The 26,002-nt window shown below is 62.9% G+C and overlaps 1 protein-coding gene across 1 annotated transcript; it reads right to left on the reverse strand.

Annotated features, from left to right (window-relative positions):
- Window positions 1-313: 313 nt before the first annotated feature.
- Window positions 314-25,918, reverse strand: SLC17A7 (solute carrier family 17 member 7). Its single transcript, XM_048832468.2, has 12 exons — window positions 25,567-25,918; window positions 11,081-11,333; window positions 9,960-10,078; window positions 7,322-7,436; window positions 6,801-6,888; window positions 6,518-6,604; window positions 5,683-5,825; window positions 5,348-5,497; window positions 4,697-4,829; window positions 3,727-3,837; window positions 3,203-3,330; window positions 314-2,548 (listed from the first exon to the last, which is right to left on the reverse strand). Exons 1-12 carry the CDS (start codon window positions 25,626-25,628, stop codon window positions 2,195-2,197), a joined length of 1,743 nt encoding a protein of 580 aa, XP_048688425.2. The 5' UTR covers window positions 25,629-25,918; the 3' UTR covers window positions 314-2,194.
- Window positions 25,919-26,002: the final 84 nt, after the last annotated feature.

Genomic DNA, 26,002 nt, shown 5'->3' on the forward strand with positions numbered 1-26,002 from the left:
ACGGAGAGGGCTATGGGGCTAGGCAGGCAGAGGGGGTGGATGGGGATGGATGGACAGACGGTGGTCCACGGGGCTGGTCGGAGAGGGCTATGGGGCTAGGCAGGCAGAGGGTGTGGATGGGGATGGATGGACAGACGGTGGTCCACGGGGCTGGACGGAGAGGGCTATGGGGCTAGGCAGGCAGAGGGGGTGGATGGGGATGGATGGACAGACGGGGAGCTGTGGGGCTGGACAGAAGGACGGTGATCCGCCTGCGTGCCGTCCCCCCTCACCCCTCGGCGCAGGAAGGAAGCTCTCACAGGCCTGGCCCCGCTCTTGGTCCCGTATATAATTTATATTTATATATTTACACAAGAATTGATTTATTCCAGCGGGGGGGACACATATACTCAACACCAGGCAGACCCTCCAATGCCAGAGCTGTGGGGCGGGGAAGGGACCAGGGGGCTCAGGTCTCCCCCCCCACACTTTTGGGGGTATCCCCCGGCCCCACAGCATCGCCACCTGCCTCTAACGGGGAGGAACCGGGCGGCGCCGGGGCCGAGCCAGCAGTTGGGTGGGTTGGGGGTGTTGGGTAGGGCGGGGGCCTCACTCCGCAGGCGTCTACTTGAAACTGTCACATGGAAGGGGGGGCATGAAACCACCGACTAGAGGGTGCAGACTAGTTTGAAGCCCTGGCCTAAGCATGTGCTGGGTGGCTTGAAACCACCGGCTGCATGGAGTAGGGTGGCTTGAAACCGCCAGCTGGGTGCTGTGGGGTGACTTGAAGCTGCCGGCTGGAGGCTGCAGGGCAGTTGGAAAATACCCGCGAGAACTGTAATGCAGCAGCCCTGAGCCGGCGAGCTAGGACACGCGGGGCGGCTTGACACCGATGGCTGGCTCGTGCGGGGTGTCCCGAAACTACCAGCTAGAATTGGATCAGGCAGCCTGACTGGATGCCCGCGAGGACATGGAGGGCGTCTGGAAATCGCTGGCTTGAGCTGTACAGGGTAACTTGAAACCATCACATAAAATATGCAGGGTAACCTGAAACTGCCAGCTGGAGCATGCGGGGTGTCTCGAACCCGCCACCTGCAGGGCGTGGGGTGTCGAACCTGCCAACCTGAATGCACGGAGCAGCTTGAAACCGTCATCTCGGATGTGCAGGGGTGCTTCGAAGTCACCTGCCGAGATGTGCTGGGGTGCCCGGGAACCGCTGGCACTAAAGTGCAGGGTGGCTGGGAGCCGCCGGGGTGGGCAGCTCAGAGAAGGAGCGGGTGGTGGGGGTCTCAAAACCGCCGACTAGCACATGGGGGTGTCTCAAAACCGTCATTTGTCATGTCACTTTGTAAAGACTTTGTCAGATTGAACCCCGGGGTCACCAGCTGGGGCATTCCCCCATCCCTTTCCACTGCCCCCCGTAATGGATCCCTAGTGCTGCCCCCCAGGCCTGCTGGGGGGAGGGGTTAATTTATTATGGGGCACATGGGAGCCTCAAGGTCAAAGGTCAAGCACCACCAACCTCAAGATCAAGTTGGGCTCAAGGCCAAGCCCAGAGGCCAAGGGTCAAAGGTCGAGATCTTCCGACTTCAGGGTCAAAGGTCTAACCTCTGCCCCGCCCTCCCCCCAGACCCAGGTCAGTGGGATCAGAGGACTTCCCCCCCGAAGCCTTCCAATGGGTCATACCATCAGCACCACCCCCTCGCCCTGATGGGTCATACCAAATGGCGACTCAGAGGGGAAAGATTTGGGCGTGGCCTGGGGAGGGGGTTGTACCAATCGAGCAGACCCCAGTGAGGGGAGGGAGGGGGTTGGGTGTGGCTTAGAGGCTTCAGGGTGTGGCCTGACTCAGCTCCACCTCTCGCCCTCCTGGATGGCACCAATGAAGGGGGCTGTGGCCCATAGCGTGGGGGTGTGGCCTAAATCAGCCCCGCCCCCTTCAGATTGTACCAATGCAGTGGGGGAATGGGGTGTGGGGCCAAGCTCAGTCCTGGCTCCCCTGGACCATACCAACACAGAGCGGAGGGGGGGATTGGGGTGTGGCCTGCAGAATGGGGGTGTGGCCAAGTGTGGCCCCACCCCCCTGGACTGTACAAACACAGTGGGGGGGCTGGGGTGTGGCCTGCAGAATGGGGGGCGTGGCCAAGCTCAGCCCCATGCCCTGGACTGTACCACCGCAGAGGTGCCCGGGGGGTGGCGGAGATCCGGGGGGTGCCTAGGACAGGTCCCTCTCCCGCGGTGCCCCGTACATGTAGGTGTCCTTGCCGGGCTCCTGCACGAACTCCTCCTTCCTGTCCCAGTCGGCCGCCCAGCCCCCGTTGGCGAAGCTGGTGCTCCTGGTGGCCCCGTAGCCACCGCCCCCCCCGCCCCCGTCGCCCGCCCCCCGAGCGGCCTCGTCCTCCTCGTCGGCCAGCTCGTCCTCGTGGATGAAGCCGCACTTCTCGGGGCTGGTCTCCTCCGGCTCGGCCCAGGGCTGCTTCTCGCCCGAGGCGAAGATCCCGTAGAACACGACGCCCCCATAGTGCACCAGCGAGGCGATGAGGAACACGTACTGCCACTCCTCCCGCGTCTGCCCGCCGGGGGGGTAGGGGGGCGAGGGCAGGGCAGGGCGTGGGGGATGGGAGGGGGAGGGGGAGGAGTAGGGGGCGGGGCAGGGAGTGGGGAGATGGGAGGGGAGAAGTAGGGAGTGAGGGCAGGGCAGGGAGGGGGGAGGGGGAGGAGTAGGGGGGCAAGGGCAGGGCAGGGAGGGGGGAGGGGGAGGAGTAGGGGAGCGAGGGCAGGGCAGGGAGGGGGGATGGGAGGGGGAGAGGGAGGAGTACGGGGTGGGGGGCAGGGAGGGGGGATGGGAGGGGGAGAGGGAGGAGTGGGGGAGCGAGGGCAGGGAGGGGGGCAGGGAGGGGGAGAGGGAGTAGGGGGCGGGGGGCAGGGAGGGGGGATGGGAGGGGGAGAGGGAGGAGTAGGGGAGCGAGAGCAGGGCAGGAAGGGGGGATGGGAGGGGGAGAGGGAGGAGTAGGGGGCGGGGGCAGGGCGGGGGGGGGAGGAGAAAGAGACAAAATAATATTTTATTTCCCTTCCTTATAAACATTTTGACCTGGGGGGGGATCAGCCACCCCCCAACACCGGGCTCCTGAGTGCCCCCGCCCTTGAGCACCAGCTTCAACAGCCCCCCCAGCCCCGCCGGTGCCCCTCACTCCCGACCCGCAGCCCCCCAGCCCGGCCGCACCTTGTGCTTGGTCATGGCCCCCACGATGATGGGGCAGACCATGCCCGAGAGGGTGCCCACCCCGTTGGAGATGCCCATGAGGATGCTGGCGTAACGCGGGGCGATGTCCAGGTGATTCACGTTGAACCCTGTGGGGACGGGGGAGCAAAGGGACTAAGTGAGAGCCCCCCAGCCCTGCCCCACGGCGCCCGCTGCTGTGCCCCTGCCCCCTGCCCTGCCCCACGGCACCCCCTTTCCAGCTCCACGGTGCCCCCTGCTGAGCCTCTGCCCCATGGCATCCCCCGCTAAGCCCCCACCCCCTGCCCTGCCCCACGGTGCCCCCTGCTGAGCCCCCAACCCCTGCCCTGCCCCACAGCGCCGCCTGCTCTGCCCCCGCCCCCTTTCCTGCTCCACGGTGCCCCCTGCTGAGCCCCCACACCACCCTCTGCTGAGTCCCCACCCTGCTTCCTGCCCCCCGGCGCCTCCTGCCCCACTCCCTGCCGAGCCCCCACTCTCTTCCCTGCCCCACGGCACCCGCTGCTGACCTGAAATAGCGAAGCCGCTGAAGCCCACAGCAAGGACCAGGAACGAGATGGCGACGCCTTTACTGTGAGAGTAACCCACCACCAGCAGCAGCGTCGCCTCCATGCCAAAGCCTTGGGGGGGAGAGAAACTGAGTCACACACACCCCGGCCCTGCCGGTGCCCCTCACTCCCGACCTGCAGCCCCCCACAGCCCTGCCGGTGCCGATGTGACGAAGTGGGACTCTTGTTAATGTTTCCTCTGAATAGTGTGGGGGTGCCTCAGTTTCCCCTAGGCAGTTCTTAAGTCTCCAGGGGGTGGGATAAGGGTGTATGATCGTTGCAGAGCCCTAGAGGGCAGGTGTGTGCAGGGGGCTGGACACAGAGAATGGCCGACACCCTGTTTCCTGGCCACTGATGGCCTGGGCCCTTCCCCCCTGCCAGGTGAGAGCTAAAGGGTTGGAGAACAAAGGGATCAGGTGCCCTCCTGGCCCAGGAAAGGAACAAAGCCCAGAGGAGGGGGTTAGGGGGCTGGAGGGAGTTTCAGTTTGGGGCTGGCTGGGACATGGAGTGAAGGGCTGACGTGGTTGTCTGGCTCCCTGCCCCCCAAAATGGACCCAGCTGAGGGGTCCTGTTCTCTGCATCTACAAGCTCTGTGTTAGACCATGTTCCTGTCGTCTAATAAACCTTCTGTTTTACTGGCTGGCTGAGGATCCCGTCTGACTGCGGAGTCGGGGGGCAGGACCCTCTGGCCCCCCCAGGACCCCGCCTGAGTGGAGTCGCTGGGGGAAGCGCACAGAGGGGCAGGGGAGACTGGAGGCTCGGGGGTCACCCCAGGAAGGTGGAGCCGGGGGAGCTGTGGGTCCTGCAGACAGGCTGCTCCCGGAGAGGAGACTCCCCCAGAGTCCTGCCTGGCTGCGTGGGGAGCAGATCCAGAGCATCGCCCGGGGACCCGGTGACAGCCCCTCACTCCCGACCCGCAGCCCCATCTCACCTCCGCAGTTCATCATCTTGCGGACGTTGGTGGTGGACATGATCCGGCGGCTGCGGAGGAAATCCGCGATCTGCCCCCCGATGGGGACGATGATGGTCATGACCAGGTGGGGCAGGGCAGAGAGAAGGCCCACCTGGGTGGGAGGGCAGGGAGAGGAGGAGTTACCTGCCCCGGCACCCACGGGGAGCCTCTCCCTCCCCCCACCCCCCTCTTTCATGGGTCCCACCCAGCTGAGTCTGGGCCCCAACCAACTCGTTGCACTGATGGGAGAAGGCAGGATTTCACCCCCGGATTCCCTGCTCGGGATGGAGGGGGCCTGGGCTCTGTGCCAGCTCTGGGAGGGGAGTGTGGTCTAGTGGTTAAAGCGGGAGTGGGGGCTGGGCTCCCGGACTCCTGGGTTCTGTCCCGGCTCAGGGAGGGGGCTGGGGGCCCGGACGCCTGTGTTCTCTCCCGGTTCAGGGAGGGCAGCACAGGGGCTGGAAGCCTGGACTCCTGGGTTCTGTCCCGGCCCGGGTCGCGCAGCGCGGGGGCTGGGTGCCCGGATGCCTGGGTTCTGCCCCGGCCCAGGGCGCACAGCGCGGGGGCTGGGTGCCCGGATGCCTGGGTTCTGCCCCGGCCTGGGGCGCACAGTGCGGGGGCCGGGGCCGGTACCTTGCTGATCTCGAAGCCGAAGACCTCCTCGAAGTAAGCCGGCTGGCTGATGAGCAGCAGGTAGAAGGTCCAGCTGCGGCAGAAGTTGGCGACGATGATGGCGTAGACGGGCATGGAGGTGAAGAACTTGCGCCAGGGGGCCTTGAATTTCTGCCGGGGGGGAGGGAAGGGAAGGGTGAGATAGCCAGGCTGCGAGCTTCCCCACAACAGTGCCCCCAGGCAGGGTGTCCCGGTGCTGCGAGCTTCCCCACAGCAGTGCCCCCAGCCCAGGGCGTCCCGGCACTGCGAGCTTCCCCGCAGCAGTGCCCCCAGCCCGCTTGCCATGGGGGTCTCACCACCAGGGGGTTCATGAGGCTGGCGCTCTCCCCGATGCTCTCCTCAATGTACCGGCGCTCCTCCTCCGTGATGGTGGGGTGCTGAGCCGGGCTCTCATAGGAAACCAGCAACCAGAACATGTACCAGAAGATCCCAAAGCTGCCTGTCGATAGCAGGGGGGAGGAGTCATGGCGGGGGCGGGGGGGGAACAGCCAGCTGAGAGAGCCCCTCCCACCTCTGTGTGGGGATACTGGGCAGGAGGGGCCCGCGGGTGTGGTGGGGGGAGGCTGGATGCTGGGATAGATGGGCCCGTGGGTTTGTTGTGGGGAGGCTGGACGCCAGGGTAGATGGGCCCGTGGGTTTGTTGTGGGGAGGCTGGACACCTGGGTCGATGGGCCTGTAGGGTTGGTGGTGGGAGGCTGGATGCCGGGATAGATGGGCCCATGAGTCTGGTGGTGGGAGGCTGGATGCCGGGATAGATGGGCCCGTGACTCTGGTGGTGGAAGGCTGGACACCAGGATAGATGGGCCCGTGGGTTTGTTGTGGGGAGGCTGGATGCCAGGGTAGATGGGTCCATGGGTCTGGTGGCGGGAGTCTGGACGCCGGGATTGGTGGGCCTGTGAGTCTGGTGGTAGGAGGCTGGATGCCAGAGTTGATGGGTCCATGGGTCTGGTGGGGGGAGGCTGGACACCGGGATAGATGGGCCCGTGGGTTTGTTGTGGGGAGGCTGGATGCCAGGGTAGATGGGCCCGCAGGTCGGGTGGCGGGAGGCTGAACGCCGGGGTCGATGGGCCTGTAGGGTTGGTGGGGGGAGGCTGGATGCTGCAGTCGATGGGCCCATGGGTCTGACCTTACCATAGACGTAGAAGACCGAACTCCACCCCGAATACTGGACCAGGACCCCGGCCAGCGGCATGGCCACCACGGCGCCCGCGTAGGAGCCTGCGAGAGGTTGTGGCCCACGTTAGCCAAAGCCCCACGGTGTGAACCGAACTAGACCCCACCCGCCCCTGAACCGGGGACAGAACCCAGGAGTCTAGGCTCCCAGCCCCCCTGCTCTAACCACTAGACCCCCCCTCCCCCCTGGCACCGGGGAGAGAACCCAGGCATCCGGGCTCGGCAGGGGAGGGTCCCTTACCACAGAAGGCCGTGGTGGCGAGGCGGCTGCGCTCCAGAGGGGGGGCCCACTTGCTCCAGATCCCGTGGCAGGCTGGGTACGTCACCCCCTGGGACAGACAGATGTTAGGGCTGGGGGGGGCGTGGCCAGGCTACCAGGCTCCGCCCCTTCACTGGCACCGTTCCTCCCACACCGCGCTCACAAACCCCCTCCATTAGGAAGGGGGCGTGGCTAGCACATCTGGCCACGCCTCCCAATACACAAAGAGGGCAAGGCTAGAGGGAGACCCGCCCCCTACCAGCAGCCCCACCCCCTTCAACTGGTTGCCCCCTCCCACCCGGACTAGAAATGGGCGTGGCCAGAAAAGCAAGCCCTGCCCTCTTACCCCGCCACCTCCATGTGCAAGAAGGGGTGTGGCCAACACATCAAGCCCCACCCCCTAACCCTTCCCTCCCAAGCCTCCCCCATGAGGATGGGGGGCGTGGCCAGGAAGGCAAGCCCCACCCCCTCCTCCGTGGTCCCCCCCACCAGGGGGCGCTCACCTCCACCAGCCCCTGCAGGATGCGGACAAAGATGACGCAGCCGTAGTGAACCCGGGCGGCCGATGGGATCAGCATGTTCAGGGTCGAGGTGGCCACGATGGCAAAGCCAAACACCCTGCGGGGGGAGGGCGGGGTCAGGGCGGGGGGCTCGCGCCATCGTTTGCACGCGCGCGGCTCGCTCGTGTGTGGCACGCTGGTTGCTCACTCTTGTGTTTGCCCGCTCGCTGCTCACGAGTGCATTGTACCTTCGCGGCTCACTGTTGTCTTCGCCTCTCAGTAGTGCGTTGCACGCTCGCTGCTTCCTATTGTGTTTGGATGCTCACCGGTGCAAGGCACACTCTTGTGCTTGCACGCTCGCTGCTCACTGTTTGCATGCTCACGGAGGGCGCGTGTATTTGCAAGCTAGCTGGTGCATTCAAATACGCACCGCACATCAGTGCATTGCACACTTGCTGCTCACTATGGTATTTGCACACTCAAGGGTCACCCTTGTGTTTGCCTGCTCGTTACTCACTAGTGCACGAAATGCTTCTTGCCCACTACTGTGCCTGTGTACTTGGCAGCTTGATCTTATGTTTCCAGGGTCACTGCTCAAAAGGGCTTCACATGCTGGCTGCTCCCTAGTGTGTTTGCACACACATTGTTCACTAGTGCACTGGAGGCTTGCTGCTCCTTTATGCATTGAACGCTCACTGCTCAAACATGGGCTTGCACGCTCGCTGCCCAACAGTGCATCGCACATGCACCGATCACTAGTGTTTGCACGCTCCCTGCTCACTAGTGCATTGCACTAACACTAGTGACACACTGTTGTGTCGGCACAATCGATGCTCTGTGTTCTGCCGCTGCTGGTCATGGCTGAAGCCGCATCGTCGCTGGTCAGAACAGCTGCTCACGGCTGCATTTTGCCTCCCTCGCACTCTTACACCTCTGATGCCTCTGAGGTGGGGAGCAGGGGCTGGGTATATGGGGACCTCTCTGGGGTGGGGTGAGGGGGTTGGGTATCCAGGGACCCCCCCGAACCAGAAGTGGGACACGGCCCCTCTGGAGTGGGGCACCGGGGCTGGGTACACGGGGACCCCGCGCCCGGTACTGAGATGCGGCTGGGTCTAGGGTGGGCATTGGGGCTGGGTATACGGGGACCCCCGCGCCCGGCACGGAGATGCGGCTGACTCTGGGGTGGGGCACGGGGGCTGAGTACACGGGGACCCCTTGCCCGGCACTAGGATGTGGCTCCTGTGGGGTGGGGCGCGGGGGCTGGGTATACGGGGACCCCTCGCCTGGCACTAGGACGCGACCCCTGTGGGGTGGGGCACAGGGGCTGGGTATATGGGGACCCTGCGCCCGGCACGGAGATGTGGCTGACTCTGGGGTGGGACGCGGGGGCTGAGTACACGGGGACCCCTCGCCCGGCACTAGGACGTGGCTCCTGTGGGGTGGGGCGCGGGGGCTGGGTATACGGGGACCCGTGCCCGGCGCGGAGATGCAGCTTACTCTGGGGTGGGGCGTGGGGGCTGGGTATACGGGGACCCCGCACCCAGCACGGAGATGTGGCTGACTCTGGGGTGGGCATTGGGGCTGGGTATACGGGGACCCCTCGCCCGGCACTAGGACGTGGCTCCTGTGGGGTGGGGCACGGGGGCTGGGTACACGGGGACCCCGCGCCCGGCGCGGAGATGCGGCTGGCTCTGGGGTGGGCATTGGGGCTGGGTATACGGGGACCCCGCGCCCGGCGCGGAGATGCAGCTGGCTCTGGGGTGGGGTGCGGGGACTGGGTATATGGGGACCCCTCGCCCGGCACTAGGACGCGACCCCTGTGGGGTGGGGCGGGGGGGCTGGGTATATGGGGACCCTGCGCCCGGCACGGAGATGCGGCTGACTCTGGGGTGGGGCATGGGGCCTGGGTATACGGGGACTCCGCGCCCGGCACAGAGATGCGGCTGACTCTGGGGTGGGGCGTGGGGCCTGGGTATACGGGGACCCCGCGCCCGGCACGGAGATGCGGCTGACTCTGGGGCGGGGGGCAGAGGCTCGGTACATGGGGACCCCGCGCCCGGCGCGGAGATGCAGCTGACTCTGGGGTGGGGCGTGGGGCCTGGCTATACGGGGACCCCGCGCCCGGCACGGAGATGCAGCTGACTCTGGGGTGGGGCGTGGGGCCTGGGTATACGGGAACCCCGCGCCCGGCATGGAGATGCGGCTGACTCTGGGGTGGGGCGTGGGGCCTGGGTATACGGGGACCCCGCGCCTGGCACGGAGATGCAGCTGACTCTGGGGTGGGGCGTGGGGCCTGGGTATACGGGGACCCCGCGCCCGGCATGGAGATGCGGCTGACTCTGGGGTGGGGCACGGGGGGCTGGGTAGCGCAGACTGCCGCCCAGCGGGACGGGAAGCGGTGTCTCTCCCGGGAGATTCAGGGAACCAGCCAAGGATTAGCCCATTTGGAGAGGGGCCAGGCCCTGACAGAGCGGAAAGGAGCCAGGGGAGTTTTAATGCGACTGAGATTTTGTACCTGACCTGAAATGCCTCCCTGCCCCACCCCCCGCAGCCCAGCGCCCCCTGCTGAGCCCCCACCCCGCTCCCCAGCGCCCCTGGTGCCGCCCTGGGGCCATGGGGCCGGCTGTGCGTCTCTTCCAACCTATTGGCAGCGAATTTCTGGGCGATGAAGCCGCCAGGGATTTGCGTGACGATGTAGCCCCAGAAGAAGGAGCCGTGAATCATCCCGACCGTTTCGGGGTCCCAGGTGAACTGGGCTTTCTGTGGAGGAAAAGAAACAGAGGAAAGGCCCCGCACCCCATTCCCAGCCCCCTTGAGCCAGCCAGTCCCCGCCCTGGGGCCGGGTGGGAGTCGGCGCCTCCTAGAGGGGACAGGCCCTGGGCCCCATTCCCCGCCCCCCTGAGCCAGTCCCCACCTAGGGGCCGGGTGGGAGTCGGCGCCCCCTGGAGGGGACAGGCCCTGGGCCCCATTCCCCGCCCCGGAGCCAGGGGGAGTCGGCGCCCCCTAGTGGGGACAGACCCCGGGCTCCATTCCCCGCCCCCATGAGCCAGTCCCCACCTAGGGGCCGGGTGGAAGTCGGCGCCCCCTGGAGGGGACAGGCCCTGGGCCCCATTCCCCGCCCCCCTGAGCCAGTCCCCGCCCGGGGGCCGGGTGGGAGTCGGCGCCCCCTGGAGGGAACAGGCCCCGGGCCCCATTCCCCGCCCCCCCGAGCCAGTCCCCGCCCTGGAGCCAGGGGGAGTTGGCGCCCCCTGGAGGGCACAGGCCCCGGGCCCCATTCCCCGCCCCCCTGAGCCAGTCCCCGCCTGGGGGCCGGGTGGGAGTCGGCGCCCCCTGGAGGGCACAGGCCCCGGGCCCCATTCCCCGCCCCCCCCGAGCCAGTCCCCGCCCTGGAGCCAGGGGGAGTTGGCGCCCCCTGGAGGGCACAGGGCCCGGGCCCCATTCCCCGCCCCCCCGAGCCAGTCCCCGCCTGGGGGCCGGGTGGGAGTGGGCGCCCCCTGGAGGGCACAGGCCCCGGGCCCCATTCCCCGCCCCCCTGAGCCAGTCCCCGCCCGGGGGCCGGGTGGGAGTCGGCGCCCCCTGGAGGGCACAGGCCCCGGGCCCCATTCCCCGCCCCCCCGAGCCAGTCCCCGCCCGGGGGCCGGGTGGGAGTCGGCGCCCCCTGGAGGGCACAGGCCCCGGGCCCCATTCCCCGCCCCCCCGAGCCAGTCCCCGCCCGGGGGCCGGGTGGGAGTCGGCGCCCCCTGGAGGGCACAGGCCGCTCACCTCCACCACCACCTTGTCGCCCCGGTACACGGTGTTGTTGTTGACCATGCTGACGATGGCCACGCCCAGGTTGCAGCGGATCCCGAAGCTGATGCAGAAGCCGAAGCCGCAGAGCATGGCGATGATGTACCGGCGCGGGAGGCCGAAGCAGGTGCAGTCCACGACCGGCTGGTGCTTCTCCGCCACCGCCAGCGCCCGCCCCTCCTGCGTCAGCTCGATCGTCTCCCCGCCCGGCTGGTGCCGCTCCAGGAGCCTGGCCCAGGGACAGCGAGAGCGAGCGAGAGAGGGGGGTGGGGGTGGGGGTGGGGGTAGATAGATAGACAGATAGATAGACAGATAGATAGGGGGGTGGATGGGGATAGATAGATAGATAGATGGGGGCGGATGGGGATAGATAGATAGAGGGGGTGGGTGGGGATAGATAGATAGATAGATAGATAGATAGATAGATAGATAGATAGATGGGGGCGGATGGGGATAGATAGATAGATAGATAGAGTGGATGGAGATAGATAGATAGGGGGGTGGATGAGGATAGATAGATAGATGGGGGGCGGATGGGGATAGATAGAGGGGGTGGGTGGGGATAGATAGATAGATAGATAGATAGATAGATAGATAGATAGATAGATAGATAGATGGGGGGCGGATGGGGATAGATAGATAGATAGATAGATAGACAGATAGAGTGGATGGAGATAGATAGATAGGGGGGTGGATGAGGATAGATAGATAGATGGGGGGCGGATGGGGATAGATAGATAGAGGGGGTGGGTGGGGATAGATAGATAGATAGATAGATAGATAGATAGATAGATAGATAGATAGATAGATAGGGGGCAGATGGGGATAGGTAGATAGATAGATAGAGTGGATGGAGATAGATAGATAGATGGGGCAGATGGGGATAGATAGATAGATAGATAGATAGATAGAGTGGATGGAGATAGATAGATGGGGGGTGGATGAGGATAGATAGATAGATAGATAGATAGATAGATAGATAGATAGATGGGGTGGGTGGGGATAGATAGATAGATAGATAGATAGATAGATAGATAGATAGATAGGGGGGTGGATGGAGATAGATAGATAGGGGGGTGGATGAGGATAGATAGATAGATAGATAGAGTGGATGGAGATAGATAGATGGGGGGTGGACGAGGATAGATAGATAGATAGATAGATAGATAGATAGATAGATAGATAGATGGGGGGTGGATGAGGATAGATAGATAGATAGATGGGGGGTGGATGGGTATAGATAGATAGGGGGGTGGATGAGGATAGATAGATAGATAGAGTGGATGGAGATAGATAGATGGGGGGTGGACGAGGATAGATAGATAGATAGATGGGGGGTGGATGGGTATAGATAGATAGGGGGGTGGATGAGGATAGATAGATAGATAGATAGAGTGGATGGAGATAGATAGATGGGGGGTGGATGAGGATAGATAGATAGATAGATGGGGGGTGGATGGGTATAGATAGATAGGGGGGTGGATGAGGATAGATAGATAGATAGAGGGGGTGGGTGGGGATAGATAGATAGGGGGGTGGGTGGGGATAGATAGATAGATAGATGGGGGGCGGATGGGGATAGATAGATAGATAGAGGGGGTGGGTGGGGATAGATAGATAGATAGGGGGAGTGGATGGAGATCAATAGATAGAGGGGACGGATGGGGATAGATAGATGGAGGGGGTGGGTGGGGATGGATGGGGTGGGTGGGTAGCTAGATACCCCCACCCCCACCTCACCCGGCAGCTCCCTTGCTGAGCAGGGCCAGCCCCCCCCATCCCGGCCCCGGGGCCAGCCTTGCTCAGCACAGGGAGCTGCCGGGTCACGGGGCAGGCAGCCGCGTTAGCAGATCACAAGGACGGTTTTAAATATCCCTGGGTAAGCTCCCCCCGCCCGGCCCCCGCCCGGCTCGAGCTGAACTGACCTTCCCCAGCGAGGTCGGCTCCTCTGGTACCGGCTTTCCCCACAGCTTCCTGCCAGGTCCCCCCCTCCCCGGCGCTGGGACACGGCCCCTCTGGGGTGGGGCAGGGGGCTGGGTATATGGGGACCCCTCGCCAGGCGCTGGGATGCGGCTGGCTCTGGGGTGGGGCAGGGGGCTGGGTATACGGGGACCCCTCACCAGGCACTGGGATGCGGCTGGCTCTGGGGTGGGGCAGGGGGCTGGGTATATGGGGACCCCTCGCCAGGCACTGGGATGCGGCTGGCTCTGGGGTGGGGCAGGGGGCTGGGTATACGGGGACCCCTCACCCGACACTAGGACACAACCTCTCTGGGGTGGGGCAGGGGCCTGTGTATACAGGGACCCCCCTGGGGCAGGGGGCTGGGTATACGGGGACCCCTCGCCCGGCGCTGGGACGTAGCAGCTACAATCCATCCATTTCCCCAAACCCCTCCCTCCAGCCTATTCCCAGCGTTTGCTCCTAGTTAACAGATATTGAAGTCTTCAGGTTTTTGTTTCTCTTCAGTTGGTAAAATGCCCGGCCCTGCCCTCATTGCAAACAGGAGTGACTCTGGATTGACCCCAGGGGTCCCGGGAGCTGAGATCAGAACCTGGCCCTATCCTCATTGCAAACAGAGTGACTCTGGATTGACCCTGGGGGAGCTGAGAGCAGAACGCGGCCCTGCCCCCATTGCAAACAGGAGTGACTCTGGATTGACCCCAGGGGTCCCGGGAGCTGAGATCAGAACCTGGCCCTATCCTCATTACAAACAGGAGTGACTCTGGATTGACCCCAGGGGTCCCGGGAGCTGAGATCAGAACCTGGCCCTATCCTCATTGCAAACAGAGTGACTCTGGATTGACCCTGGGGGAGCTGAGAGCAGAACGCGGCCCTGCCCCCATTGCAAACAGGAGTGACTCCGGATTGACCTGGGTGATCTGAGAGCAGAACCAGCCTCTCATTTCTGGTCCCTGCCCCCTCCCCCTCCTCCTACTGCTCCTCTCCAGCCCCCAGCTGCCTCCCAACCCCACCCCCTACCCCCTTCCCCAATTGTCCCACCCCTACTCCTTCCCCTCTACCTCCATCCCAACACCCACCCCCTCCTCACTACCCTTCCGCACCCCCACCGCCTCCTCCTTCCCGGCCTCCCCCCCTTCTCATCCCCAGCCTCCCCCCCTCCCCTTCTCGCCCCCACCCCCCTCCCCACCTGGTGTGAAGAGGCAGCTGCTAATTCTTGCACCTTTTCACGCTGCATCTTCTTAGCACCAGCAGCTCTGCAAGAGCGAGAGAAACGGAGCCTCCCCCCCCGCCACCCCCCACCCTACTGCTCCCCGCAGCCCAGTGCCCCCCCCGCCCTACTGCTTCCCTCAGCCCAGCACCCCCCCCCGCCCTACTGCTCCCAGCAGCCCAGCGCCCCCTATCGCCTCCTGGGAGCCAGCCCTGACTGCCAGGGGAGAGTGCCCGCTTCTGAGCCCCCCGCTGACCAGCGCCCCTTCTGACCCCTGCCCTGCCCCCCGCTCCCCAGCGCCCCCTTCTGATCCCCCTGCCCTGCCCCTCCAGCCCAGCGCCGCCTGCTGAGCCCCCCGCCCTCCCCCCACAGACCAGCGCCCCCTGCTGAGCCCCCCACCCCGCTCCCCAGCGCCCCCTGCTGACTCCCCTGCCCTGCCCCCGCTCCCCAGCGCCCCCTAGTGGCACAGTGCAGCGCCGGGCTCTGCACCAGCCCAGTTCTGCGCAGCCTGCCGCAATCCCAGCCCCGGCGTGTTGGGGGAGGGGGGCGGAGGGGGGGGAGTTGGCGCCGGTGCCTGATGCCACGTGGCGCAGCGGGACCATATGGGAGCCGCGCTAAGCCCCGTGCTGGGCTCCTGGCCAAGCTGCCTCATCCGCTCGCGAATACCCGCAGCCGGGCTGGGGCTGGGCGTTGCACACGCCCCCCCCTCCTTCGCACAAGCTGTCCCGAGCTGCTACAGCCCCCCCCGCCCCGGCTAGTGAGAGCAGAGCGGCCCCGATTGTGTGTTTGTCGGGGGGGGTCTGCTGCCCCCTGCTGGAGGGGCCGGGCCCTGCGCTGTGTGTGTGTGTCCCTGGCGCCCCCTGCTGGAGGGGCCGAGCCCTGCGCTGTGTGTGTCCCTGGCGCCCCCTGCTGGAGGGGCCGGGCCCTGCGCTGTGTGTGTCCCTGGCGCCCCCTGCTGGAGGGGCCGAGCCCTGTGCTGTGTGTGCGTCCCTGGCGCCCCCTGCTGGAGGGGCCGGGCCCTGCGCTGTGTGTGTCCCTGGCGCCCCCTGCTGGAGGGGCCGGGCCCTGCGCTGTGTGTGTCCCTGGAGCCCCCTGCTGGAGGGGCCGGGCCCTGTGCTGTGTGTGTGTCCCTGGCGCCCCCTGCTGGAGGGGCCGGGCCCTGCGCTGTGTGTGTGTCCCTGGCGCCCCCTGCAGGAGGGGCCGGGCCCTGCGCTGTGTGTGTGTCCCTGGCGCCCCCTGCTGGAGGGGCCGGGCCCTGCGCTGTGTGTGTGTGTCCCTGGCGCCCCCTGCTGGAGGGGAGGGGCCCTGCGCTGTGTGTGTGTGTCCCTGGCACCCCCTGCTGGAGGGGAGGGGCCCTGCGCTGTGTGTGTGTGTCCCTGGCGCCCCCTGCTGGAGGGGAGGGGCCCTGCGCTGTGTGTGTGTCCCTGGCGCCCCCTGCTGGAGGGGCCGGGCCCTGCGCTGTGTGTGTGTCCCTGGCGCCCCCTGCAGGAGGGGCCGGGCCCTGCGCTGTGTGTGTGTCCCTGGAGCCCCCTGCAGGAGGAGCGGGGTCCTGCGCTGTGTGTGTGTGTGTCCCTGGCGCCCCCTGCTGGAGGGGCCGGGCCCTGCGCTGTGTGTGTGTCCCTGGCGCCCCCTGCTGGAGGGGCCGGGCCCTGCGCTGTGTGTGTGTGTCCCTGGCGCCCCCTGCTGGAGGGACTGGACCCTGCGCTGTGTGTGTGCATCCCTGGCGCCCCCTGCAGGAGGGGCCGGGCCCTGCGCTCTGTGTGTGTCTCTGGCGCCCCCTGCTGGGGGGAACGAGTCCTGCTCTGGGGGGGAGAAAGCAATATTGGGGAGTGGGCACCTCTGACCCAGGTCTTGAAATCCATCTGGGGCTGGCGGGGGTCCCGGGTTAGGGTTGGGTGTAAATGTTTCTCTGGTGGAGGGGGGAGTGTGTGTGTGTGCCTGCTCTCCCTATGGGGCTGACCCCCAGCCCCTTACCCCACCTGCCAACAGGGGTATCCGTCTGCACTCCCCCCGATCTCCCCCCGCTCACTGTATGGGGCCGGAGATGACCCTTGCTGCCGGGGAATTAGCCGCCGGACGCCTAAATCCCACCGCAGAAGGTGACCGGGGAGGGCGGAGAGCAGCCGCCCACCCAAATGGGCCTGGCTGCCCCCCATGGGGCAGGAACGCAGAGGGGGGGCATGGGTGCAGCTTAAGAAGGAGAAGGTTAGGGGGTGACCAAAGTGGGGAAATTTGCTAATGAAGGCGTATTTAATCAGGCAAAGGTCTGACGCGGAAGCTGGACTGATTCAGACAGGAGCCAAGATGCAAATGTTGAACAGCCCGGAGAATTAACCACTGGCTGGGGTGGCTCCTCCCCGGGCACTTGGGGACTCCGGCTGGTTTGCGAACCGAGCCGCTCCGGTTGAAGCAAACACGAATACCAGGCCGGCCTCCAGCCTGGGCCCTCCAACCGGGCAGGTTTTGTGGCCCTCTGACTCTCCCCGCCTCCTCGCTGGAGCTGGGCGAGTCCTGGAGATTGCCGAGCTCTGCCAATCGGGAAAACCCGGGGAGAAATCCGTCGCGCCAGCTGGAGGAAAGCGGTTCGAAATTTCCAGCGCACCCAAACGTTAAAGGGGGGAAAAGAATCCATTTGGCGCGGGGCTTTTTCCTGAGCTGGTTTCGTGGTTATTTCTTTCGTAGAACGGGAGGAAATTTCAAAGGGAAACATTGGGACGGCATCCTTTTTTGCTCCCTCCCCAATCTGTGACCTTGGCCCAAATTTAGGAAGCCCATAAAAAATGCCAAAAGGAAAAAAAAACACCCCACCCCAATTGGCTCGTCTTGTACCATTTATTTCTTGCTCCTCGGAAAGAGCCTCTCCCCTGGCCGCAAATCTCGGCTAAACCCGGGGGGGGGGGTTGGGGTCGATGACCGCAATCGTAATTTATGGTTTGCACTTTCAAAGTTGCAGAGAAAAGCTTGAAAAGGGGCCAAGTCAAAGCAAGGCCTGGGTGTTGGCTGGAAAATCGCAGGAGTTTCAAAGCCAAGCTCAGGAGTGTGTTTGGGTCTCTGAAGACTCGGGGCCCAAAACCAGAGAGAGAGAAAACAGGCTGCTCCCTCAGCAGTGAGTCGCAGCTCAGACCACTGTACGCTGGGGGGGGGGTGCTGGGCAGGGAGCCTGACCGCCCGCTTGGGAAGAGTGAGGGGTCCCGTTGTGGTGTAAATACACCCCGGATCTCTGCTCTTGGCAAACACAGACATGCCCTGCTCGTAGGCCCCTGCAGCTTGTTCCCCGTGCCCGTCGCTGTGCCCGCGTCAGGCCTCTGTCCGCTGGCTGCCCGTCGCTAGCACGTCAGACACAAGCTGCCGGGCTCCCCGCCCCCCCGTGGCCTCGCCTCGCTCCTTCACGGCTGCGCTGACAGCTCCCAGCTGCCCCCCACACGGGGCAGGCGCCCCCGTGAGCACCGGCCACAGCCACCTCGTTACCCGCCTCTGGCTCCCGCCTCAGGCTCGTCCCGGCTGGGAAGCCAGTGGGGCCAGGCGCTGGGGGACTCCCATGCTGACCCCCCCGGATCTCAGTCCTGCTCCGGGTTCCCCTGTCCGACTGTCTCTAGCCAGCGCCTCTTGTCCAGCACTGGCGGCTCGCCGGGGCCGGGGCCGGGGCCGGCTTTTAGTTCAGGGTCTGCGCAGCCGTGGGGCCCTGGGCCGTCTCTGGGGCCCCTGGGTGCTACCGTAATACACCTAATAATGCGCAAGGGAGGGATAGCTCAGTGGTTTGAGCATTGGCCTGCTAAACCCAGGGTTGGGAGTTCAATCCTTGAGGGGGCCATTGAGGGATCTGGTGCAAAAATTGGGGATTGGTCCTGCTTTGAGCAGGGGGTTGGACTAGATACCTTCTGAGGTCTCTTCCAACCCTGATCTTCTTTGATTCCGTAATACACCTAACAATGCGCAGCGCCTGGCGCCATGGGGTCCTGGGCTGTCTCTGGGGCTCCTGGGCGCTACCATAATACACCTAACAATGCACAGCGCCTGGCGCCATGGGGTCCTGGGCTGTCTCTGGGGCTCCTGGGCGCTACCATAATACACCTAACAATGCGCAGCGCCTGGCGCCATGGGGTCCTGGGCTGTCTCTGGGGCTCCTGGGCGCTACCATAATACACCTAACAATGCGCAGCGCCTGGCGCCATGGGGTCCTGGGCTGTCTCTGGGGCTCCTGGGCGCTACCGTAATACACCTAACAATGCGCAGCGCCTGCCACCATGGGGTCCTCGGCTGTGTCCGGGGCTCCTGGGCGCTCCCGTAATGCACCTAATAGCAATACAAATTCACAGCACCTAGCACAATGCATGACTGGAGTGCCTAGGCACCCAAATGGCATCATAAATGCATTCGCTGCAATTAAGCAACATGCAAACAAGAAACCAGCACAACTGTCATGAATCAAAATCAACAGGGCGGGAAACTGCTGAAATTAAGCTAAATAAATAAGATCGTCTAAATGAAGTGGTTAATTATATCCAACAATGCTAATTAATTAAATAATCCTCGTCCTTCGAACTAAGGGAATAAAAACATGAAACTGCCTGCACCAATTAAAGACTCCAAGCCAAATGCAACCCTAAGCAATCAGAATCAAATAAAAACAAGCACATGCTCTAAAAACCCGAAGGCAGCTGTGCTCAGTTGAAAAAATCTGCAATATAGACAGATACTGGTACAGAGGGTTCGGATATATTTTTAAAAATGCAGTTCAAATTCCTCAGTCAAAGGAGAGAAAATTCAATGCACACACAAAACAGACACTCAAATTCAAACAAAATACCACTAAACTCCTCCGCCAGGGCCAGAACCCAGGAGTTCTGGCCCCCAGACACCCAACCACCAGACCCCCCTCCCCTCCCAAAGCCAGGGATCGAACCCAGGAGTCCTGGCACCCAGCCCCGCTCTAACTGCTGGACTCCACTCCCCTTCCAAAGCCAGGGAGAGAACCCAGGAGGCCTGGCCCCCAGACTCCCCCTGCTCTCACCCACTAGACCCCACTCCCCTCCCAGAGCTGGGGAGAGAACCCAGGAGTCCTGGTCCCCTGCCCCTCCCCTGCTCTAAATTCAATTTAAACCCTTCAGTCCAATGACAAGACTTCGACAGGCTGGAGTGAAAACGGAGCTGAAATCAGGGCTGGTTCCTTGCTCGGGGCTCTGGGCGGGTTCAGGGATTCCCAGAGTCGTGAGACTTAAACACAGGGTGTTGGAAGGGAAAAAATTTCTATGGAGCCAACTTCAGCGCCATGAAATATAGATGAGGCAGGATGCAGCTATGGCTCGAAAAGCCATGAATTATTCAGCGCGCCCTGGAAGGGCTGGTCAAAAGGAAGCTGGGCCTCGGCGAAAGTCCTTGGAGGGAGGGGAAAGGTTGCACAAGTCCCGGTTCCCAGCACCTCCCAGCTCTAACCACTAGACCCTACTCCCTGCCCAGAGCCAGGGCAGAACCCAGGCGTCCTGGCTCTCAGCACCCCCCCTGCTCTAACCACTAGACCCCACTCCCCTCTCAGCACTAGGGAGAGAACCCAGGAGTCCGGACTTCCAGCCCCTTTCCCAGGAGGAGCCACCCCAGACATGGCTGGCAGTTGTGAGTAGTTTTCATGGCCTGGGGTGTTAACAGTTTAACCCACGAAGCAGGTTTTCAAGTTCCCTACAGAGACGGTTCACTTGAATCTACCTGGATCACCTACCTGACTCCCATCCTTGGGGCAGGCTATTATCCCATGGTACAGAGGGGGGGGGGCTGGGGAGAGGCTAAGTGACTGAACCAGGGTCACTTGGGGAGTCTGTGGCAGGGTACATGCTGGAACCAGGTTTACTATCTCCTAGGCTGTGTCCTAACCCCTGGGCCACCCTGCTCTGGGTCAAGGGAAATAGCAGATCTAAGAGAGCAATACTGTCTCCCCCATGCACGGAGGGGGGGGGGTGGTCACGTGGAACAAAATGAAAACCTCCATTCCCCTGCTGCCAGCTCCCTGGGTGCCCCGCTTCCCTCCCAGGGATTCCCTACAACCCCCCGATTGTCCCCCATGCCAGGGGCTGTATGTGCCCTCCCATTCCTGCCACCTCCCATACTCGGGTAGCTGTGGGTGCTGCCCCTCACCCCTATGCCTCTAGGGATTGTGTTTTTAAGCTTTTTGCCCCAGCCGGGAGGTCTAAAAGGTTTACTATTTTTCTTTTAAATGGAAGCTGACATTTTCACAAAATCCCAGGACTCTGGGAGCTGGGGATTCGGAGAGAAACAGAGACTGTCACCAGATACCGAGGCACTGTCAAAACCCCTGGAGTGCCTCTCGCTACATCTTTGGGTTCCTAAATCTCTTGGGAAATTTGGGCCCAATTTCTCTCTTACAGACACAGAGAGAGAGAGAGAGAGAGAGAGAGAAGGACTCATCCGCTCAAGCAAGGGGAGGCCGGGACATAGGCACACACAGGATCCGGCCTTGGCACATGACAAAGAAGCAATTTCACGTTGGGAGCCGGGCGGGAGGATTAGCCCCGGCCCAGCTGTCTAGTTCACAGCAGCGAAGGGAAAAATATCGAACGGCCTTTCGACTTTGCACTGGCCTCCCGTGACCCTGAAAGGTGTCGGCTGCTGGCAAACGACCCAACGCCTTCCCACACAAATCTTGTGTGTGTGTGTGTGTGTGTGTGTGAAATAGATAGATAGATAGATAGATAGATAGATAGATAGAGGGGGTGGGTGGGGATGGATAGAGGGAGTGGAGGGGGATAGATGGGGGGTGTCTGGGGATGGATAGATGGATAGAGGGGGTGGCTGGAAATGGAAAATTAGATAGATGGATGGGTGGCTGGGGATGGATAGACAGACAGAGGGGGTGTCTGGGGATGGTTAGATGGATAGAGGCGATGGCTGGGGATAGATAGTTAGATAGAGAGGGTGGCTGGGGATGGATAGATAGATAGAGGGGCGGATGGGGATAGATAGAGAGAGAGAGGGGATGGCTGGGGATGGATAGATAGAGAGGGTGGATGGGGATGGATGGATGGATAGATAGAGGGGCGGATGGGGATGGATGGATGGATAGATAGAGGGGCGGATGGGGATAGATAGATAGAGAGGGTGGATGGGGATGGATGGATAGATAGAGAGGCGGATGGGGATAGATAGATAGAGAGGGTGGATGGGGATGGATGGATAGATAGAGGGGCGGATGGGGATAGACAGAGAGAGAGAGGGGGTGGCTGGGGATGGATAGATAGATAGAGGGGCGGATGGGGATGGATAGATAGAGGGGCGGATGGGGATAGATGGATAGATTGAGGGGCGGATGGGGATAGACAGAGAGAGAGAGGGGGTGGCTGGGGATGGATAGATAGAGAGGGTGGCTGGGGATGGATGGATAGATAGAGGGGCGGATGGAGATAGAGAGAGAGAGAGAGGGGGTGGCTGGGGATGGATAGATAGAGAGGGTGGATGGGGATGGATGGATAGATAGAGGAGCGGATGGGGATAGATGGGGGGGTGGATGGGGATAGATAGATAAATGGGGTGGCTGGGGATGGATGGATGGATGGATAGATAGAGGGGTGGCTGGGGAGAGCTGCTGTGGCCAGGAGGCCGGCGGGCCCTGCGGCAGGGCGTTGGAGGAAGGGACAGGAGCTGTGGGGAGCCGACTGGCTCCTATCCCCGGCCCTGCCCCGAAGCACCTGGGCAAGGCCAGACGGGGCCCTTGAGCCAGGGTTTCCGGGTGCCCGCCATGCTGGGAGCCCACTGCACCCACCGGCCCTAGGTGGAGCCAAGCAGGTCAGCTCCCCAGCGGTGATCATGGGGCTCAGCCCCTCGCCCAGCGCGGGGAGAAAGGAACCCACTCATGGGAAGCCCGGAAGGGATCAAACTCGGTGCAGCCAGCAGGGGGGCGGGTTGAACCATGTGCCGGGAACAAGGTGCAAGGCCGCCCGTGGGGGGCTGAAGAGAAAAGCGAATGTTGAGTGACGAGGCCAAAACTTGACAGGGAAGAGCCGCCCTGTAATGAGCCCCGGCCGCGCCGTGAGGCGCCGGCCCGGCCTTAAAAGCAGCAGGTGCGGCCAGAGTTAAGGACGGTCTGGAAAGACCGGTGCCCAAGGGGACCCAAATTAAGGACGGTGAAGAACCTTCCATGGGGTGTTTCTGGAGCACTTGACTTGCCGCCCTTAGTCCTGGTCTTTTAACGTCGGTTTCATCCACGCGCACGCAGATCTGCGGCCACCGGCCTGTAGTAGCTACACAAAGATTTGGCTTGATCGATCACAGCCGGCGTTTATACGTTATATATCGAATACACCCTGTGGGTGGCTCTCTCGTGCGCAGACACACCCCTTAGACACAAGCAGATCTGTGATAGTGTCCATGTGTAAACGGGTGTGGAATTGATAGACATCTATGTGAAGAGATTTGATTTTGTCCGTATTCAGGATGTTATACCAACGATGGAAGGCCTAGACCGGTGGGTTTCAACACTTTGTTTCTGGCGACCCAGTTGAAGAAAATTGTTGATGCCCGTGACCCCGCGGAGCAGAGGTGAGGGGTTTGGGGTGTGGGAGGGGGTGAGGGCTCTGGGCTGGGGGTGCAGGCTCTGGGGTGGGGCTGAGGAGGAAGGGTTTGGGGTGCAGGAGGGGACTGGGTTTGGGGGGCTCAGGGCTGGGGTAGGGGATTGGGGTGCAGGAGGGGGTCAGGACTCTGGGATGGGAGTGCAGGCTCTGGGGTGGGGTCAGGGATGAGGGGTTTGGGGTGCAGGAAGGGGCTCTGGGTTTAGGTGTGGGGGGCTCAGGGCTGGGGCACAGGGTTACCTTGGGTGTCTCCCGCTCAGCGGTGCAGCAGGGGTGCTGAGGCAGGCTTCCCGCCTGTCCCGGCACCCCTCTGTGCCCCGGAAGCAGCCAGCAGCAGGTCCGGCTCCAAGGTGGAGGTACTCAAGCTGCTCTCACCCACAGACACCGCCCCCTCCCCAGCTCCCATTGGCCAGGAACCAGCCAATGGGAGTGTGGAGCTGGTGCTTGGGGCAGGGGCAGCGCACGGAGCCCTGTGGCCCCACCGCCTAGGAGCCGGACCTGCTGCTGGGCACTTCTGGGGTGCAGCGCGGTGCCAGGACAGGTCGGGACCAGCCTGCCTCAGCCAGGCAGCACCACCGCCGGGAGTTTTAATGGCCCGGTCACCGGTGCTAACCAGAGCCACCGCGACCCACTGGTCTAGATAATACTTAGTCCTGCCGTGAGCGCCGGGGACCGGACTGGACGACCCCTCAAGGTCCCTGCCCGTCCTCCGATTCTATATACAATATATAGACACACACCTGGGAATGTGTCCACAGATAGACGGGTGTGTGTGTGTGTGTGTGTGTATATAAATATATATGCGTGTTTATTGCATCATTTTTATTACGTGTGTTCGTATACCATATACCACCAAATCTGTGTGTGCGCACATATATATTGCATACACACCCATGCACTTAGGGTTTATTACATGCAGATAGCTGTGTAGTTGTGGAAAAGTATGTGTAGCTAGATATTATATATCACCACATCTGGGTGTGTATATTTTATTGCATGTAACACACAAAAGCTCACAGATGGGATGATTACACAATAGACACCCCTTTGATTAGCTATAGAAGGGAATATATATATATATATATATATACACACACACATTAATATATATTATACGCACAGAAATTGTTATGACACACACAGAGGGCTTTGATCTAATCTCCTGCTTTGCACAGCTCCTGGCCGGAGCCTCTCGCGCAGGGTTTCTCGCTCGCTGTATAAATAAATCGCGCGGGATCCATTTAGAAACCTGGTGCATATTTCATGAGGTTTGGCTCTGGTGGGACCCACTCTTCGGCGGAATCCGGGCCAGTTACGTAAGGGCACCGGGGTCCGTCTCCGTGCCAGGGCCGGGGTTTGTTCTGCTCACTCGGCGGTTTGCGAACAACACAATGTCCCGGCTCCGCATCGATCCGCCTCCACCCCACCTCCCCTGGGGACGGCAGCGCCGGGCGGCTACGGACCAGACCTGCGGGCTGGGGCGCGGGGCGGGAATTCATGGCTTTCGTTCAACCCCCCCAGCACACCCCCACGCGGCACGCCCCCACTTCCAAGAGATACCCACATGCCGATGCTCGCCAGATGTGCGGGGCACCCCGGACACAGCGCAGGGCCCGTCCCCTCCAGCAGGGGGCAGCAGGGACCCACACCAGGCCCCATCCCAGCCCCACTCCGGCAACTGCATGACCTGCAATATTATTCTGGCGTTTCTGTGAATCCCGCCCCCCGCCTCGCAGGGCGACCCCAGCATTGTGTGATCCACTCCACGCTCATCGCAACCTCCCCCTAGGTCTCCCAGCCCAACGGGCCTGTTTCCCCCCCACCCCACCAGACACACAGAAGGGTTCAAACTTCATCAAGGGAGTGGGGGGGGGGGGGGGGGGAGAAATTGCACCAAGCTGCAGAAATACAGAACCGGGCCAGTGTCTAAAGGCCAAAGCGGGGGGATTAGAGAGGGTCGGGGGGGGAGGGGGGATGATGAATGGATGAAGGTTATAAATAGAAAGCAAATATCTCTCCATCGCATCCGCCCCAGGAAGGGCGGATGGGGAGGGAGACGCTTCCCAAGGCAGATCTGGGGTGCACCCCCAAGCGAATTGCCAGCCCCTGCACCCCACCCCAAAGAGTTGGGTATAGGTGTGCGTGCGGAAGGGAGGGGCCTGGCATCTGCCCCTGGGCATCAAGGCGGGGTTTGGGAAGGGAGGGGAGTGTGTGTGTGTGTGGGGGGGGGGTGTGAATCGTGGGGGTGCAGCAGGTGAATCTAGGGTTAAGTGTGGGGGGCTGAGACATGGGGGGGTGAATCCAGGGAGTGAGCTTGGTGGGGCTGAGAAATGGGGTAAAGCTAGGGGGGAGTGAGGGGAGGCCTGAAGCCAGGGTTTGGGGGAAGTGATTGTGTGGGAGGGGGCACTGAGGAAGAAAAGGTGGATCTGGGGGGCAGGGGGCTGAGGGAAGAGGGTGGATCTGGGGGGCAGGGGACTCAGAGGGGTGAAGGTGGGGGGCAGGGGGCTCAGGGACAGGGGAGAGGGTGGATCTGGGGGGCAGCCAGGCAAAGACTCAGAGGGTTGGGGCTCGTAACCCAGCCCAGGTCAAGCCACCCGCTTGGCCACCGTCCGCCCCCCAGCCCCCTGCTCCCGGCAAAGCAGGGACCAGGGCCCCGATCCTGGCCCCACAGGGGCCCAGATCCTGAGAAACCCCCCCACGCCCCCTTCCCCACGCCTCACCTGTGCACCTGGCCCAGCGTCTTCCCGGCCAACTTCTGGAATTCCTCCTTGTTGAACTGCATGGCGGCGAGCGGGACCGGCCCGGGCTGGGTCACAGCACCATGCTCCGGCCCACGGCACCGGGGGGCGGGGGTCGCTGTCTGTCTCTCTCCTGCCTCCCTCCTGTTTCCTTCCTTCTTTTCTCTTCTCTCTCTTTCCGTCTCGTTCCTTCTCTTCCTCGTCCCTCGCTTCTCTCCGCTTCTCTCCCGCGCTCTTGCCTGCCCGTCTCTGGCTCCCGACGGCAGCAGGAGCTCTCAGCCGCCGGCTGCCCAGGACCGATCTGTCCCAGCCCCAGCTGCTCCCCCCTCCCCGCCCCACGCTGAGCCTCCCGCGTCACTGGCTCTCAATCCAGGCGATCCTGCGTGGGACGCTGCCGCCAGCTCTGCCCCCCCCCCCC

The sequence above is a fragment of the Caretta caretta genome, chromosome 23 (genome assembly GCF_965140235.1).
Source record: "Caretta caretta isolate rCarCar2 chromosome 23, rCarCar1.hap1, whole genome shotgun sequence".
NCBI classification, from domain to species: Eukaryota; Metazoa; Chordata; order Testudines; family Cheloniidae; genus Caretta; species Caretta caretta.

Excerpts from the sequence above, each read along its gene's own strand:
- SLC17A7 (XM_048832468.2), bottom strand. The coding sequence starts at position 25,628 with ATGCAGTTCAACAAGGAGGAATTCCAGAAGTTGGCCGGGAAGACGCTG. Across the intron at positions 7,437-9,959 it reads CAGAAATTCGCTGCCAATAG|GGTGTTTGGCTTTGCCATCG; the intron begins GTTGGAAGAGAC and ends CTCCCCCCGCAG. Across the intron at positions 3,838-4,696 it reads CAAGATGATGAACTGCGGAG|GCTTTGGCATGGAGGCGACG; the intron begins GTGAGATGGGGC and ends CTCCCCCCCAAG.